General features: G+C 42.8%; 1 protein-coding gene across 2 annotated transcripts in view; it reads left to right on the top strand.

The window, feature by feature from the left end:
• The window catches only part of Sgcg (sarcoglycan gamma), a 77342-nt gene that overhangs the window by 49145 nt on the left and 12945 nt on the right, over nucleotides 1-15252 (top strand). For both annotated transcript variants that reach the window (XM_076545145.1, XM_006986323.4), the window contains exons 3-5: nucleotides 3223-3324; nucleotides 6538-6625; nucleotides 10298-10417. In XM_076545145.1, coding sequence (XP_076401260.1) covers nucleotides 3223-3324; nucleotides 6538-6625; nucleotides 10298-10417 — 310 coding nt within the window. The remainder of the gene's footprint in view (nucleotides 1-3222; nucleotides 3325-6537; nucleotides 6626-10297; nucleotides 10418-15252) is intronic.

Raw genomic sequence — 15252 nt, 5'->3', positions numbered from 1 at the left:
TGAGGTCATAAATTGAAAACAGAATAATAAAGAGCAATGGAGGTTGAAAAAGACAAAAAGTCTAGGAGAGATGAGCACAGTAGCAGTGAGAAGTGAATGGGATCTAGTGAGGCCGAGCCAGTTTCTGCCTAGCTTCGATTATGAAGGACCCAAATCACAGCACCTAACACGTTCAATTCTTAGAATTAAAACTTCATGCTGGGCGGTGGTGGCACACACCTTTAATCCCAGCACTCGGGAGGCAGAGGCAGGCAGATTTCTGTGAATTCAAGGCCAGCCTGGGCTATAGAGTGAGTTCCAGGAAAAGTGCCAAAGCTATGCAGAGAAACCCTGTCTCAAAAAACAGAAACAAACAAAAAACAAAACAAAACAAAAAAAACCCCCAAAACAAAAAACTTCATATAAGGCCAATGCACACAATTACTGTTGGCTGTAAATACTTGGGAAATTCTAACAACTAATGTTGTTGAGCATTGAGATTCTGGAATATAACATGGTAATTAATATAAAAGATAAACCAATTAGGAAAATGGGGATTAAAAAATAAATCAGTGTGTGCCCAGGGTTGCAGCTCAGTGGTACCGTGCTTGCCTAGCTGAGTTCAGCCCTCATGCCCATCCCCTCACTCTACACACACACACACACACACACACACACACACACACACACACACACACTAGTGCAAGACAATGTCTTCTTACGGCAGAAACCTTTAAAATATTATAGTTGTCGATATTTTCTCACAGATGATTATTTTACAGCATTCAGTGATATAACTATAGCAAAATAAGATTAATGATACTGCTAGCTATATTAACCTTGAAAATTAAATCCAGGGAGCAATTTTATTTGGGAAGTGGGTACAAGTAAAGCAGAATTTATAATGGCAAGTGTGGTTAAGTTTATATTTCTATAAAATACTCTGTTGGCTAGTTGTGTTTGTTGTTATTTATTGTTGTAATAGTTGGCACTACCCTTTCTAAGAGGCTGAGAACTCCAAGTGAACTCATTCTTACACGGATTTGAAGCTAATTTCCATTAGTATGCAGCAGTTGAAGATCTGCTACCAAGGACCATGCAATTAAGAATTTATCATTGGGCAGTTGAGTGCAGAGTTTTTAGAGGCCTCTGTGGGAATTTCCTTAGATAAGTGTTTGTTGTTAAGTAGTTGGTGATTCTTCATTGGGCGTGAGGGAATGTAAATAGATAACAACTTGACGATTTTTATTTTAATCTGAGGTGCTATCACTTGGAAAGAATTAGAAAACTCAGAAAAGGATGTAGATATACAGTTGACCTTTGGCTCTTGATGAATGCATGGTGATCCTGGGAGGGCATCCAGATACTACATTTGAGCCAGGCATGGTGGTGCACATGCTTAATCCTAGAACTCAGCAGGGAGAGGCAGGAGGATGTGGAGCTCAAAGTAATCCTTGGGTGTATAGTGAGTTCAAGGACACCATCAACTACATAAGACTGTCTCAAAAAGCCGAAATGTCTGTGTTTGGCATGGGAGTCCAGCTCAGTGAAGAGCACGTATCCAGCATGCATGAAACCTGAAGTCAATGCCCAGCACCCGCACCCCAAAACACCTCTGTGGTTTTTTTTTTCTTTCTAAAATCCCACTCACAACTCTCAAAATCTCCTTTAAATTAAAATCTTTTGCCTCAGTGTTACAATATCACCAACTGATCTAAAGCAGGATCTTTTCCCACCCCTGTATAACTCAGAACCTATACCCCCGACATGGATGCCATCATAAGTTCCCTGATGGACTTGGTTTTAATGATGCTATTTGCTGAGTCAAAGCAACTGAAATTATAAAGGAGCTCCATATCATTTCCTTCAAGACTTAGCTCATCTTCCTGAGCTTGAGACCCAGAATAAGCAAAACTGCTCCAGAAACCCAAGATGCATTTTTCACCCTAGATATTTCGATTGAGACCCATTCTCTTCAATGAGCATGCTGGTGGGAAACATGTGATGGAGCCCAGTGCAGAGCCTGAATCATGTTCTCCAAGACTGCCACAGTAGGAGGCAGCCGGGTCCTTCCATGTCTGCAAAACATGTCAAGCCAGAGCCTCTTCTATGTTGGGATTATCATAATAGCCACTAAGTACCTTTGTATTGTTACAAATGTTTTCTTCTAAATGCCTTTATTTCCTTCTTAATAACCTACTTGCCAAGTTATTCTAAGATGTCTCCATGATGTCCACCCACTGGGTTACAGTCCCTGTAGCCCCGCCCTTGAGTGTAGGCTGGTCTATGGTTTCCTCCATCCAATAGGAGATGGTGAAGGTGATGGAGCAGCATTCCTTCAGTTACCTGAAAAATATACCATGGAGGAGTTTGCAGGTGTAATTAGAGCTTCAAATCAGATGATTTTGAATTCATGGAAAGGACTATTCTAGGTGGGTTTGGCTCTTGTTGTGAGGACTTTTACCCCTGTTGTAGGGATTCCTGTAAGGCAGCAGTTCTCAAACTGTGAATCTCCACCCCTTTGAGCATCAAGTAACCCTTTTACAGGGTCACATATCAGACATCCTGCATATCAGATATTTACATTATGGCTCATAGCAGTAGTGAAATTATAGCAATGAAGTAGCAAAGAAATAACTTTATGGTTGGGGGTCACCACCACATGAGGGACTGTATTAAAGGGCTGCAGCATTAGAAAGGTTGAGACCCACTGTGGTAAGGTGGTCTCCAATCGGCCTTGTGTTACTGTGCTTAGAAGTTTCCTGGAGCAACTCGGCAGCTTCCTCTGTTCCCCACACAAAGGGACTTGCTACTAAGCCTGGCAAGCTGTGTTGGGTTCCTGGGACTCACAAGGCCAAGGGAGAGAACCAGTTCCTGAAAGTTGTCCTCTAACCTCTACACAGACACTGTGGTATATATGTGCCTACATGCAGTCCATCAATCAATGTCTTTAAAATAAAAGAAAATCAGTAATAACAAGATTTTATATGGGCATGGGGTCTTAGATGTTTATTATAAAATGATTTGTTAAATCTTATACGCATCTCCCAAATAGACCTTTGCACTTTCAAAATGTTTTTAAAAATGAATATTGAATATAAATACCTAAAGTTTCAGGTAGACATTTAAGAGAAATACAGAAAAATGAAAGGAATATATGGAGATTCATGTGTAATTTTAGTTAATCCAAGAGAAGCAAAAAATAAAACAATGGGAAATTTCATGTCTCCTTTTCTTTAACAGATAGGAATGGGTCATTTGCATGTAACACAAGATGGACTTCGCCTGGAAGGGGAATCCGAGTTTTTATTTCCACTGTATGTCAAAGAAATACGCTCCAGAGTGGTAAGAAGGCTGTGTGTCACCTGATTTGTGAAAAATAAGTAACGGTTCAGCACAGCAATTCATGGTATATCCTATGTAACACATCCATGGTATATCCTATGTAACACATTCATGCTATGTACTATGTAACACATTCATGATATGTTCTGTCTAACACATTTGTGGTACATCCTATGTAACACATTTGTGGCATGTCCTATGTAACATATTCATGGTATATCCTATGTAACACATTCATGCTATGTCCTATGTAACACATTCATGCTATGTCCTATCTAATACATTCATGGTATGTCCTATCTAACAATGTGCTACTGGGCAGTAGACCTTAATTTACAGAATATGTGCTATGAAGATTTTATACTTTAATGCTTCAGCTCTGAGTTTAGTAGCCTCAGCAATTTACTCCATAGAAAAAAACATAATTTATAATTAAAAATCTTTACTCAGAACAATTGACTATCATTGATGTTGTAGAATATTTGTTTAACTAAGTAAAGATGTGTTACATTTGTTTAATTATGTAAAGATGTGTTGCTGTTTCACCTTGCCTGCCTAAGGCACCTGATTGGTCTAATAAAAAGCTGAATGGCCAATAGCTAGGCAGTAGAGGGATGGGCAGGGATGTCAGGCAGAGAGAACAAGGAGGAAGAGGAATCTAGGCTGGACGAGAGAGAAGAGAACAAGGGAAAAGGAGAGGGAGACATCTGGAGCTAGTCAGCCAATCATCCACCAGCCAGCAAGACACGGAGTAGGATATACAGAAGGAAAGAAAGGTAAAAAGCCCCAAGGCAAACATCGATGAAGAGAAACAGGTTAAAATAAGTTATAAGAACTAGCAAGAAATGAGCCTAAGCTAAGGCCAAGCATTCATAACTAATAATAAATCTCTATGTCATGATTTGGGAGCTGGTGGTGGCCCAAAAGAAAGCCTGTTACACATTGGTGCAAGCAGCTTAAACAGACTTCATTCAGAGCAGTCAGAGCTCTCTGGGGGGCTCTGGAGAAATTCCTGCCATAGAGACATTCTGCCTTTCTTGTGCTAGAGATTTGTGAGTCTGAGATTCATCATACGCAGATCCAAATCAGTCACTATGAAATAATCATGAACTTGAAAAGCAAACCGAGACTTGCCTTGCTGCCTCCATGGAACTTAAGAAAAGGATCACATAGACTGACATACAGATATCCTAAAGGAACCGTCAGGACATTCATCAGGGTCTCCTACCAGCAGCAGAATGACTCAGCAGGAGAGTCCCAGTCCTGACACAAAGGGAGGTCCTAGAGAGGACAGAGCAAAGGGGAAGTCTCACCATGGTTGTGTTGTATTGTTTCTAGGAATCTTGCTGGCAGAAGGGGCATTCAGATGAGCTGTAATTCTGACTGATTCATGCATGGGCCAGATGTGAAGTTTTTCCGGCAGTACACTTGCATTAACCCTAGTGGCATTTACAAGTGTTATGGACACTGTTGTGTGAGGACAAGGAAAGTTAGCACAAGTTTTTGTTAGTGAGAAAGTCAGGCATGAATAAATTAAAATATGAGATCTTATTCTCCCCAAGTCATGTTGGTTGATTCCTCCCTGTATTTAGGGAGACAACAGACAGTAGGACCCAGTGACTAAAGCCAGGGAAATAGATCATAGCCAGTGGGACCTTCCAGAATGAACGGCTTTCAGTCATATCTTACCAGGCTGTCATTTCCAGAATGCTTTAAGAAGAACAGGGAGTACAATTAGAAAGAAAGTCAGACAACCGATCACACATTGAAGGTTCACAATGTGACATCAATGTCAATCAGGACATAGAATTATAGAAACCATGAAGTGAACAGAGCTGTGCAGCAGTTTGTAACAAATATGACTTCCCAACAGTAACGTGTGCAGAACAAATCTCCCCTGAGAAACCTGTGTGTGCCAATATGTTAGTTCTGCTTTTCTGGGGAGCAGTTCTCTATAAAATCCTAGCGAGTGAGCTACGTCATCCATCTGAAGAGTTTGCCATTCAACAGTGATCTGCGGTGCTGAGCTGAAAGAATGTCTTCTCACGAATGTAATTCAGTGTGTGCTTTTCTTGCCTCTGACTCTGGCTATGTAGTACCCTCAAGAGTAATGGGGCTCAGGGATGGCTCAGTTGGTAAAGTGCCAACTTCACAAGCTTGAGGAATTGAGTTTGCACAGTCATGGTGACCCCACTCTCAAGCTCACACTCATGAAGCACCAGGAAACACACATTACATACTTTTCAAAATTTTTATATACTACTAGAAGTGTGTGTGTGTGTGTGTGTGTGTGTGTGTGTGTGTGCGCGCGCGCGCGCGCACAGAAGACAACTTTTGAAAGTTGTTTCTCTCCCTCTGTGATGGGATACAAGGATTGAAGTCAAGTCATCAGGCTTACATGGCAAGCTTTTATCTACTGAGATATCTTACCCACCCAAAACTTACATATTAATGAGTACCCTGGGATGGTCCAATGCATACATATATTGGGTAATGTTTAAATGAGGTCAAACATATTTCCTCCAAAGTTTAGCCTTTCTTTACTGAGGAAACATTAAAAGTGATGTCTTCTAGCCTTTGAAATGTGCAGTGCATCACTGTTATCTGTGGTCCCTGCTGCTCCCTAGGACTCCCCAGCATCTTCCTGTCCCTGATGAACTGTAACTCATACCCACTAATGACTTCCTCCACCCTCTCACCCCACCTCCATCGTCCTCCATCCTCCCTACCTTATAAGTGACTGGCTTCTTCAGACCACACAGCTGAGGAGTCCTACAAGATTTGTCTTTTTCTGTATTAGGCTTTTTCTTTTTATTGGGAGAAACCTTCACATTTTGAAAATAAGCAGTGTGGTGTTTCTTGTAGAATAGCTAACCATTCTCTGATTTATCCCCCTCAAATGCCTTGAACATAAATAACAATGACAACAAAGACTGTGAATGTCTTGGCAAAGATAAAACACTAATTAGAACCTATTTTCCTTGAGAACTAATCAACATGTTAAGAGCAGTATTTTCAAACATAAACTCAAAGGATTATTATAATCTTTTCTTAAAAGCCAATGCATTTATACCCTAAACATAATATAATTCTGGTTACTTAAATGTTTTTGCTGCAAGTGTATAGGATCCAAGAATCTAATGTAGAAAATATAAATGTAAATTATATACAAACATAAAGGTATACTTTGCTAATTTTGAAAATCCTTTCCAGGACTCATCTCTGCTTCTGCAGTCAACTCAGAATGTGACAGTCAGTGCTCGAAACTCAGAAGGGGATGTCACAGGCAGGGTGAAAGTGGGTGAGTCCAACAATCTTATATCAAGTTCATGGAGGGTGGTGACCAGAGGGAGTTTCTTCTAAAGAATTGCAAGCTTATTTATAAGTAATAAAACATGAACTTTCTAACTTTCATGTTGTGCATAGAGAACAGTTAGCACTGAGAGGCAGAGGGGCGGTGTGAAGGTTTGTATGTGGAGAGGGGATAGTGTTAAACCTGAAAATAGTGAGGAGAAAGACCAAATCCACAGTTACCTCTTTAAAGCAAGCTTTATTAAACACTGGCCAGGACGATGGACACTGGCCAGGTCCATACCCAGGATTCCCAGAGAATGGGGCTGAATTAGGCTAGTAGGGTGCAAAAATCCACAAGGTTTTGTACTTCCCACCTTCATTCAGCAGGGGGCAAGCATACATCCTGCCCTACTTCTGGCCTACATACCTCTCACCTATGTGTGTAGTTGGGCAACCAACCTTGTTTACAAAAGTGAAAACACATGCCATATTATTTTACATGAACAACAGCCCCCAGCATTCCAAGAAGTTATCTGTCCTTGGGCAAGTGGAGTTTACAGGTTAGAGGCATTTTTGTTTTACAGATCCCTTAAGTATAGTAATTTAAACTTGAAACATAACTTGAGCGCTCACATTTTCCCCTTGTGTTGTATCATGAGTCAAATCCTTGACTCTGTAGTGGGTACCTATACACACTGAGATCTAATAACTATCAGTTTAATAGCACCCAACTGGAAACTTATGTATCTAGTTAAGGCATTAATGAGCAAAGGCCAAAAGTAATTAGCAGAACCAGGAGGGCCAGAGGCTCTGTGATGGTCGACATCAGAGCTGCTGTGAGAATGGACACTAGTCATTTTTCATCTTGGGTCCCCCCCTTTTTTTGCAAGGTTCCTGAGTGATTTGCATAGAAACAACAATTTCTGTTAAAGTCACATAATACCTCCTTGTTCTACATAGAGCAGGCCAAGTCTATCATATCATATCTACCCTATCATATTGCAGAACTATTTCAGCTGATTATTCTATCTGTTGCTATATCTGGGTCTACTTGGTTTTAACAGGTATCTTTCCTGGTATGCCAATAGGCACTATAGGTAGCCATTTTGTTTCCTATGACAAGGAATTTCCTTTTGGCACAGGGGCCACCTAAGATCATCAGAAAACATACATATTTACATTATGATTCATAATAGTAGCAAAATTACAGTTACAAAGTAGCAATGAAAATAATTTTATGGTTGGGGGTCACTACAACATGAGGAACTGTATTAAAGGGTCGAAGCCTTAGGAAGTCTCATTGGAGAAAGTGGGTCACTGTGGGTGGGACTTGGGGTTTTACAGCTAAGCCCCACTTCCTGTTCACTCTCTACTTCCTGCCCACTGAGGCAATGTGACCATTGGCTCTTGCTCCTGCCCCAGACCTTTCCTGCTACAATCTCCTAGAACCAGAAACCGGAACAAGCCCTTCCTCAGATGGCTTCTGTCAAGGCATTTCATCGCAGCAACAAGACAAATAACCAATGTCCTTTCCAAGACTGGCCCATGGCAAAACACGCCAGCACGTGATGGCACCTGCTAGAACTTGGAGCCCACTCTTCTGAGCACCAAATTCCAGAGGTCACAGAACAAATTCTGAGACCAAACTACTGAGGTTTTTGTAGAAGGGAGAGTGCCAAACATGGAGGATGGGATGCTAAGCATTGCATCACAGAAGGGGAAATTCTGGAATCTGAGAAAGGCGGAGAATGATGAGCGTACCAGTGCTGGGGCAGGGTGGGAGACTCCAGTGGGTCTGTGGAGATGCCTCATTCTTCCACGGAGAAGCAAGAGCTTGCCGAGAGGCTGGCCAGCACCCTCCCAGACGGACCACCATCCTCAGCCCCAGGAGAAGTCTAACCCAGGAAGGGTTCCAGAAACCACCTTATGAAAAGGGGACAAATTCAGTGCTGCTCAGTAAGCCCCACACGGAAATGCCCACATTGCAGGGTGTACCACAGATGGACCAGGAAACCAGTTAGGTACCTTCACCCAAGAATTCCAGGTTTGACAGGAAGACGAGACTAGCAATGTTCAGAAAGATCGGCTAAAGAGGGTCTGTGGGGAAGAAAAGAAAAATGAGTCTATTTTCACTCTCACAAATATGGAGAAGAATATTCTCACACTGCATTGTCTCCAGAATCCAGCTGCAAGGAATGTTATGGGAGGAAAACCACTGAGGCCATGATGCATGCTTTTAGGAAAAACAAAACAAAAAACAGAGCTAATGGAACGACATAATAGATGAGTGTGTTTCTCATTCCCGGGATCATGCGGGCGATGATCCTTTATGTTTAAAAGTTGAAAGGGAGCTGGAGAACAGCTCAGTGCTTAAGAGCACTTGCTGTTCCTTCCTGAAGAGGACGTGTGTTTGGTTGCCAGCATCTGTATCAAGTGGCTCACAACTGCTTGCAACTCCAGCCCCAGGGCATCCTATTCTCTTGTCTGGCCTCTTTGGGAACTCACACACACACACACACACACACACACACACACACACACACACACACACACATACCTTTTTAAAGCTGAAAGGCAACACATTTTGGAAAGCAGTAAAAATGATCCACAGGAATTTAAATGAAGGAGAACTTAGTTTCTCAATGGATGTATGTAAGGATGGAGTATGTCACACCATGTTGCTGTGACTTGCAGAGACACCTCAGAACAAACATGGTTCTGGTCATGTGATGGCTAACTTCATGTTTAAGAGTGTAAAACTACTGTGCTTAAGAGAACTATAAGGCAAAATTGAATTTCCAAACATTAAGGGCTGTTAAGGGTCGACTTTTGTAATTGCCTGGTCTTGTACAATTTTAACAAAACTATTGTTTATACAAGGTTATAGGTCACAAGGTCAACTGCTGTTCCTATTGCTATAAAGGGAAGCTTGTTTGGCTCAACAGAACCATAACTTAGTGGCCTTTGCCTTTACAAACCCCTGACTGATGTGCTGACTTGGCTGGTGGAGCATTTGGGGATCCTTAGTCCTGGTTGTAGGCCTGGTGCCAGTATATAAAGGAAAGCCTCCTCTTTGTTAAAATGTATTCATGGTCAGACTGGTGGGTCTCTGAATGACCCTGGACCCCTAACAGTCACTGTAGCTTCCTCCTCAGCCTCTGCTCTGTTCCCCCTTTTCATTGCCTGTGGGGAGCCGGGAGTCCCTTGACCCTCGGTCTCACCCGATGACCCTCCATCTCACCCGACTTTGTTTTCATGGAAGTGAGTGGACCATGTGCAAGGCCTTCCCTCTATCTTTCCATAATTTTTTCATCACAAAATGCCACATTTCATTCAATAAGAGTCAATATTAATATAACATATATATGAGATGCTAGTGACCCTGGATCTCTGGGTAGAAATATATATATATAATTATCTAAAAGAAAAACTGCCTTTTCTTAAGGAAAAGAAAATTTAACAAACTGAGGGCTTTAATTCCTAGCTACATCAGCCACCCAAACCATTTCTTCAAGTTTATGTATTATTATTGGGGTAGGGATGGGGAGATGCATGCCATAGTGTGCCTGTGGAAGCCAGTCATATCCCGTGGTTCGGTAGTGACCCAGCGGCTGTGAAAACAGAGAATCCACGCTGCTTACAGTAAACGTCTAATACCCTGTGCTGATTGGCCCTTCAGGTGCCGAAATGGTAGAAGTCCAGAACCAGCGCTTTCAGATCAGCTCTGAGAACGGCAAGCCGCTGTTCACCGCCGAGGAGCAGGGTGTGGTGGTCGGCACGGGCAGACTGCGAGTCACGGGTAGGTGGGGACAGCCGGCTGCAGCGCATCCATAACTCTGCTCTGCACTCGGCTAAGGAACAGTATCTGGCTGTTGAAGTTCCTTCCTGCCATTTTCTTTGACATTCTGTTTGCGTCTGAAGGACGATGCCTTCCTCACACAGCTTTGCCCACCTTCGTCTTTCTCCTTTATCTCTTTTCTAGTCACTGTAGCCAACAGCTTACACATCTCTCTGTGTAGTTTACATATCTGTTTTGTCCCCATGATGCCAGATACTTGAATACCCCACGTGTCTACAAAACATACACTTTTCCTCTGGCTGATTCAAAAGTGGATTCGAACTCTCATCTGTTTCACCTTTAGTATAAAAAAAAAAAAGCTATGAAAAACATTTTCAGAACCTGTTGTAAACTTGCTTGCTATGTTTCTGAAAGTCTAGAGGTACAAGCAGACAGGTGTGTTTAAGTCACTTCTGGAATTTTTCTGCACTAATCAAAAGACGCACAATGTTGCCAGAAAATAGGCTCAACCCCTGATATACAATTTTATGTGATTTATGCATTACTTCCAAGCATGCTCGAAAGTGGTGACCTAATGTTGCAGACTATGCCAAGGAAGCAGCAGCTTCCTTTCTTTCTAAAAGACACTAGGAAAGCCAAGATAAGAAATTGAAGCGGGGGTGGAGGTGGGGGTGGGGGGGGATGTGCCTGCAGTCCAAACATCAGGAGAGAGAGGCTGAAGATCATGAATTCAAGATGTGGGCTAAATGGTGAGACCTGTTTCCTCTCTCTCTCTCTCTCTTACTGCTTAGTAAGTAAAAAAGCAAGTAGTTAAGTATCTGACATAGAATCCACTGGCTCAAAGTAGTATGGTCTCTGACTTGTGATGGTTTACCTCATCTGCCTTGTAATGATGGAGACACAAGACACGTTAGTAGGCACCAACTGGAATTTTTAATGTGCTTACTTTCTTGGACTAGCATTACATCATCCCATCCTCATGGCTGGACAGCTACAGTGGCCAATACTACACCTCCTACTCAATCCTTGGATCACATACAATTGAACCGCCTCACTCTACAGTGGGCTGTGCTGCTGAGATGGCATGGTTGATAGTCAGGTAGATGTTATCTTCCACTTGGGATATTATCAGTTCATGACATGGTTATTGAAACATACCACCATTATGAGTTGAGGGCCACCTGTATAGGTCACATTGGCTTTCTTGACCTTAATGCTATTTCTGTACTCACTGCATGCAAGTTGTCAGTAGGTCTGTCTCCTGATGTGCAAGAGCAAGTTGGTACCACTAATCTGTTCCTGATGGTGGATCAAATTAATGTGTGCAAAGTCAGCATAGCCCTTGGGAAAGTACCATTGTGTTGCAGGGTATAGAGAAAAGAGTATAAACAGAAACTTGGATTCCATCAAACCCAAGCCATCCATCACAGAGGATGAACCATTCCCTAGCCCGGGGTTTCTTTCAGATTATGGCATTATAAGGGAAGCAGATGAGAAACCTGATGAGCAGTTGCAGTATAAGTTACCCGTGTGCATCAGAACCACTTCGGAGGGGGTGGTTGTTATGTCTGTATTTATTGTGTTCAACCTTAGAGTCTCTGGCTGGGTAGTACATGGGTTACTTTTCTTGTCCCTGTGACAAAAATGGAAGAAAGGTTTGTCTGGGCTCACAATTTAGGAAATGTGGACCATTGTGGGAGAGAAGGCATGGAGGCTGAACATGCTTGCTGTGTGAAGAGAGAGCTGATGGACTGGCTTTACACATCCCAGAGGGTCAGCAAACAGAGAACTCAGACCAGAGATTAGACGAGCAATAATCGTGAAGGTCTGACCTGGTAACCTACCTTCTCCTGCTGGGCCAACCTCCTAAGACTCCACAACCTCTCCAAGCTGTGCCAACAGCTAGAGACCTGGAAAATGCATGAGCATGGGAGGGCATCTCACATCCAAACCATCAACAAGTAGGCTTAGCATAAGACTGAAGGTTTCATTTCTAACCAATTCCTAGGGGATGCCAGGGGCCACATTGAGAACCTCGTCCCCATACTAACTTGACCAGAGTCACAGTCTGGTCAATCACATACAAATGCATTCTCCAGCACAACCTTCAAGCTATCCTCTTGAGACAATCTGTGCCCAGGCTTTCATCTCAGGCACTAATTTCTCCCAAACTCCTTCTTGTCTCCAGTGATGCTATCTAGGATATGTGAACCTCACTTCTAACAGCTGCGTTCCTTCCCTGTCATTACAATAGGGAGGTTCTTGTTGCCATAGTAACCATGAGTGGGGAGTTAATGACCAGACCTGAGCTTGCTGAGCTTTCTAATGTGTCCTCGGCTTTACCCAACTCTGACAAATTGTAGAAAATCCCACAATTCTGGCATTTCTCCTCTGGGTGTCTCTCTATATTTATTGTCTAGTTCAGAATTCCTCAACCTTAGTACTATTACCATTTGAGGTGGGTAGTGTTGGAGTATAGATGGGCTGTACACAGGAAAACTAAATAAAACTGTCATGCAATTATAAGCATGCTGAGAAGGTTTTCACAAAAGTCAAAACTTGATTTCATCTCCATTTCTTTTCTATTCATAGTAACTATAGTTATGACCATGTTTTGTTAAATAGAAAATTTAGCAGGATATTTTCATAAACCTTAACTTTTCAAGATAAATTCTCATGGCAGCTTTTCTCCACTACTTCCTGTGAAAGTCCAGGGTTCACTAAAAAAATATGAAAACAGATGTGTCTGGATCACCATGCCTGTCAGGTCCATATCCAAAGGCACAGACACTTTGTGGTATGGCTGACAGCGGACCAGCCACAGGCACAGGCAGTCGTCTTTCTGCTGAAAGGAATGAGGACTCCCCTGCAGTGGCTTAGGACTCACGGACACACAGATGTCACATGGGAAGCTGGAGGGTGCACCTCCAGGTTGACTCACACTGACGCCAGCTTTTCCTGAGTGCCGGAGCTCTGACCTTTGCCTTTGGGTGCACCCTGCCCTTCTGGGTGACTTTCTCTGCAAACATCTTCGTAAGGGGCCCTGGCACTGCCAGTTAAGCAGACTAGGCTCTGCCATAGTCTCCTCATCTTATTTATTTTTATTTAGTTTGGCAATTGCTCTGTTTGGGCTTCCCTGTGTCACAGCAACTTCACGGCTGCTCTGTTTGCATCGTTTCGTGTTTTTGTGTCAGGTAGTGTATGATGAGAGAGAAAGAACACAATCACATACTCCATACTGGCTGCAGTGAGGATTTCTCTTCGGTGCAATACAAAGATGTTGAATTTCCTGGACGGTGGTGTGTCTTGACTCATGTTGTAGAACTCTGACCTCTGGGTACCACTGAAATCAGAACAGCTACAGTCACCCACGAGAGAGACCCACAAGATTAGGCGGATTGATGATTTACAGTTGTTAGAAAGAGAGACTCCTTAGTAGGGTAACTGTCGATGAGTCAACCATGCTCCTGTAACTAACCCCTTATCCACACTCCTGTAAAAAGCTTCAGGAGACTCAGTGGTTCACCAAGCTAGACTTGGATGGAATTATTTCTTTGATATGTCATTGGGACAGAGAGAAGTGTAGCTCCCAAGAAAAGTCACAACAAATCCATCGTACATTTTAAGGCCAGTCTAATCATTACAGGGAAAATAGATTGTTTAGAGGCAAGAATCAAAGCATAGAGCCAAGTAGGATGGTGGCCCGCCGAGATGGTGGCAGTGTTCTGGAGGAAGTGGGTCACTCCCAATCAAGGTCTGAGATAAGAAGCTCTGTCAGGGTTCAAGTGGGTGGCAAGCATCTGGGGAAAGAATCAAAGGAGATGCTTGTTGGTGGGTAACAATGTTGTTCTGTGGGTGATGGAGAAACCCAGGGGAAGAGAAAACACCACACAGCAGAGGCAGCCCGCAGATAATTCTTATGTTGAGAATCAGCCATGAGGATGTCACCTCAGCTATTGACTGTGCATCCATGGACATTCAGAACAGAAGCCTTGAGTGAGCACATGTGAGAGCATCACACAACAACTGAGCTATGAGAATGCCTGTGAGGCCCCAAGTGGGAGAGTGGAGAGACAGTGTGGGGGCAGGATTACCTCAGTAGCCATTTTCCTGGTGCCAGAAGAGCTGATGTTCCAGAATTTGAGTCCAGGAAAGATAGAAATTTTCCTTGGACATCATCATGGAGGTTACTACTATCTTAGAAAGAGCATTTTCAAGGGGGTAGTGAGGGACTCAAGGCAAGAAGCAATTTGAATTGTTTGCATTGTGAATAGAGTGGGAGGTTGTACAGATGCCATGCAGTGTGGCCGTGATGAGAACAATGGCATTATTTTACATCATCTGAAAAGCCTGTGACAGTCCACAAATGCTCAATGAATATATGGAACTGACCTTAATAAATATTGGGCAGCAAAGATGCAGTAATTTAACAAGTGTCTGTGTGTGCACATCCACTATTCAATTAGAACTGTTAATATTGAATTCTGTGTATTGGGAGTATTTAGAGGAGTCTAAAAGGAACCTGCCAGGAAGAATGGAGCCACTTGAAGCCACCCAGTACTGGGCTCTGTCTATGAACTCCATGGTTATTGGACTCTACTCCAAGAACCGTCTCTCACCTTCACCACTGTAATCAGTCTAGTGCTCAAAGCTTACTGCAGACCCTCCCATGACTATCATTCATTAAAACATAGGTGGGCACATAGGTATGTCTGCAGGCAGGTTTTTCTGTCTCTCCTACCAGCTCCCAAGTCATGACACAGAGACTCATTGTTTTACATCATGAAAGCTCAGCAGATAGCTTAGGCTTGTTTCTAACTAGCTCTTATAACTTC

The sequence above is a fragment of the Peromyscus maniculatus genome, chromosome 9 (assembly GCF_049852395.1).
Source record: "Peromyscus maniculatus bairdii isolate BWxNUB_F1_BW_parent chromosome 9, HU_Pman_BW_mat_3.1, whole genome shotgun sequence".
Lineage (NCBI taxonomy): Eukaryota > Metazoa > Chordata > Mammalia > Rodentia > Cricetidae > Peromyscus > Peromyscus maniculatus.
Note: the sequence above shows the minus strand (reverse complement) of the source record. Positions and strands in the feature narration are given on the sequence as shown.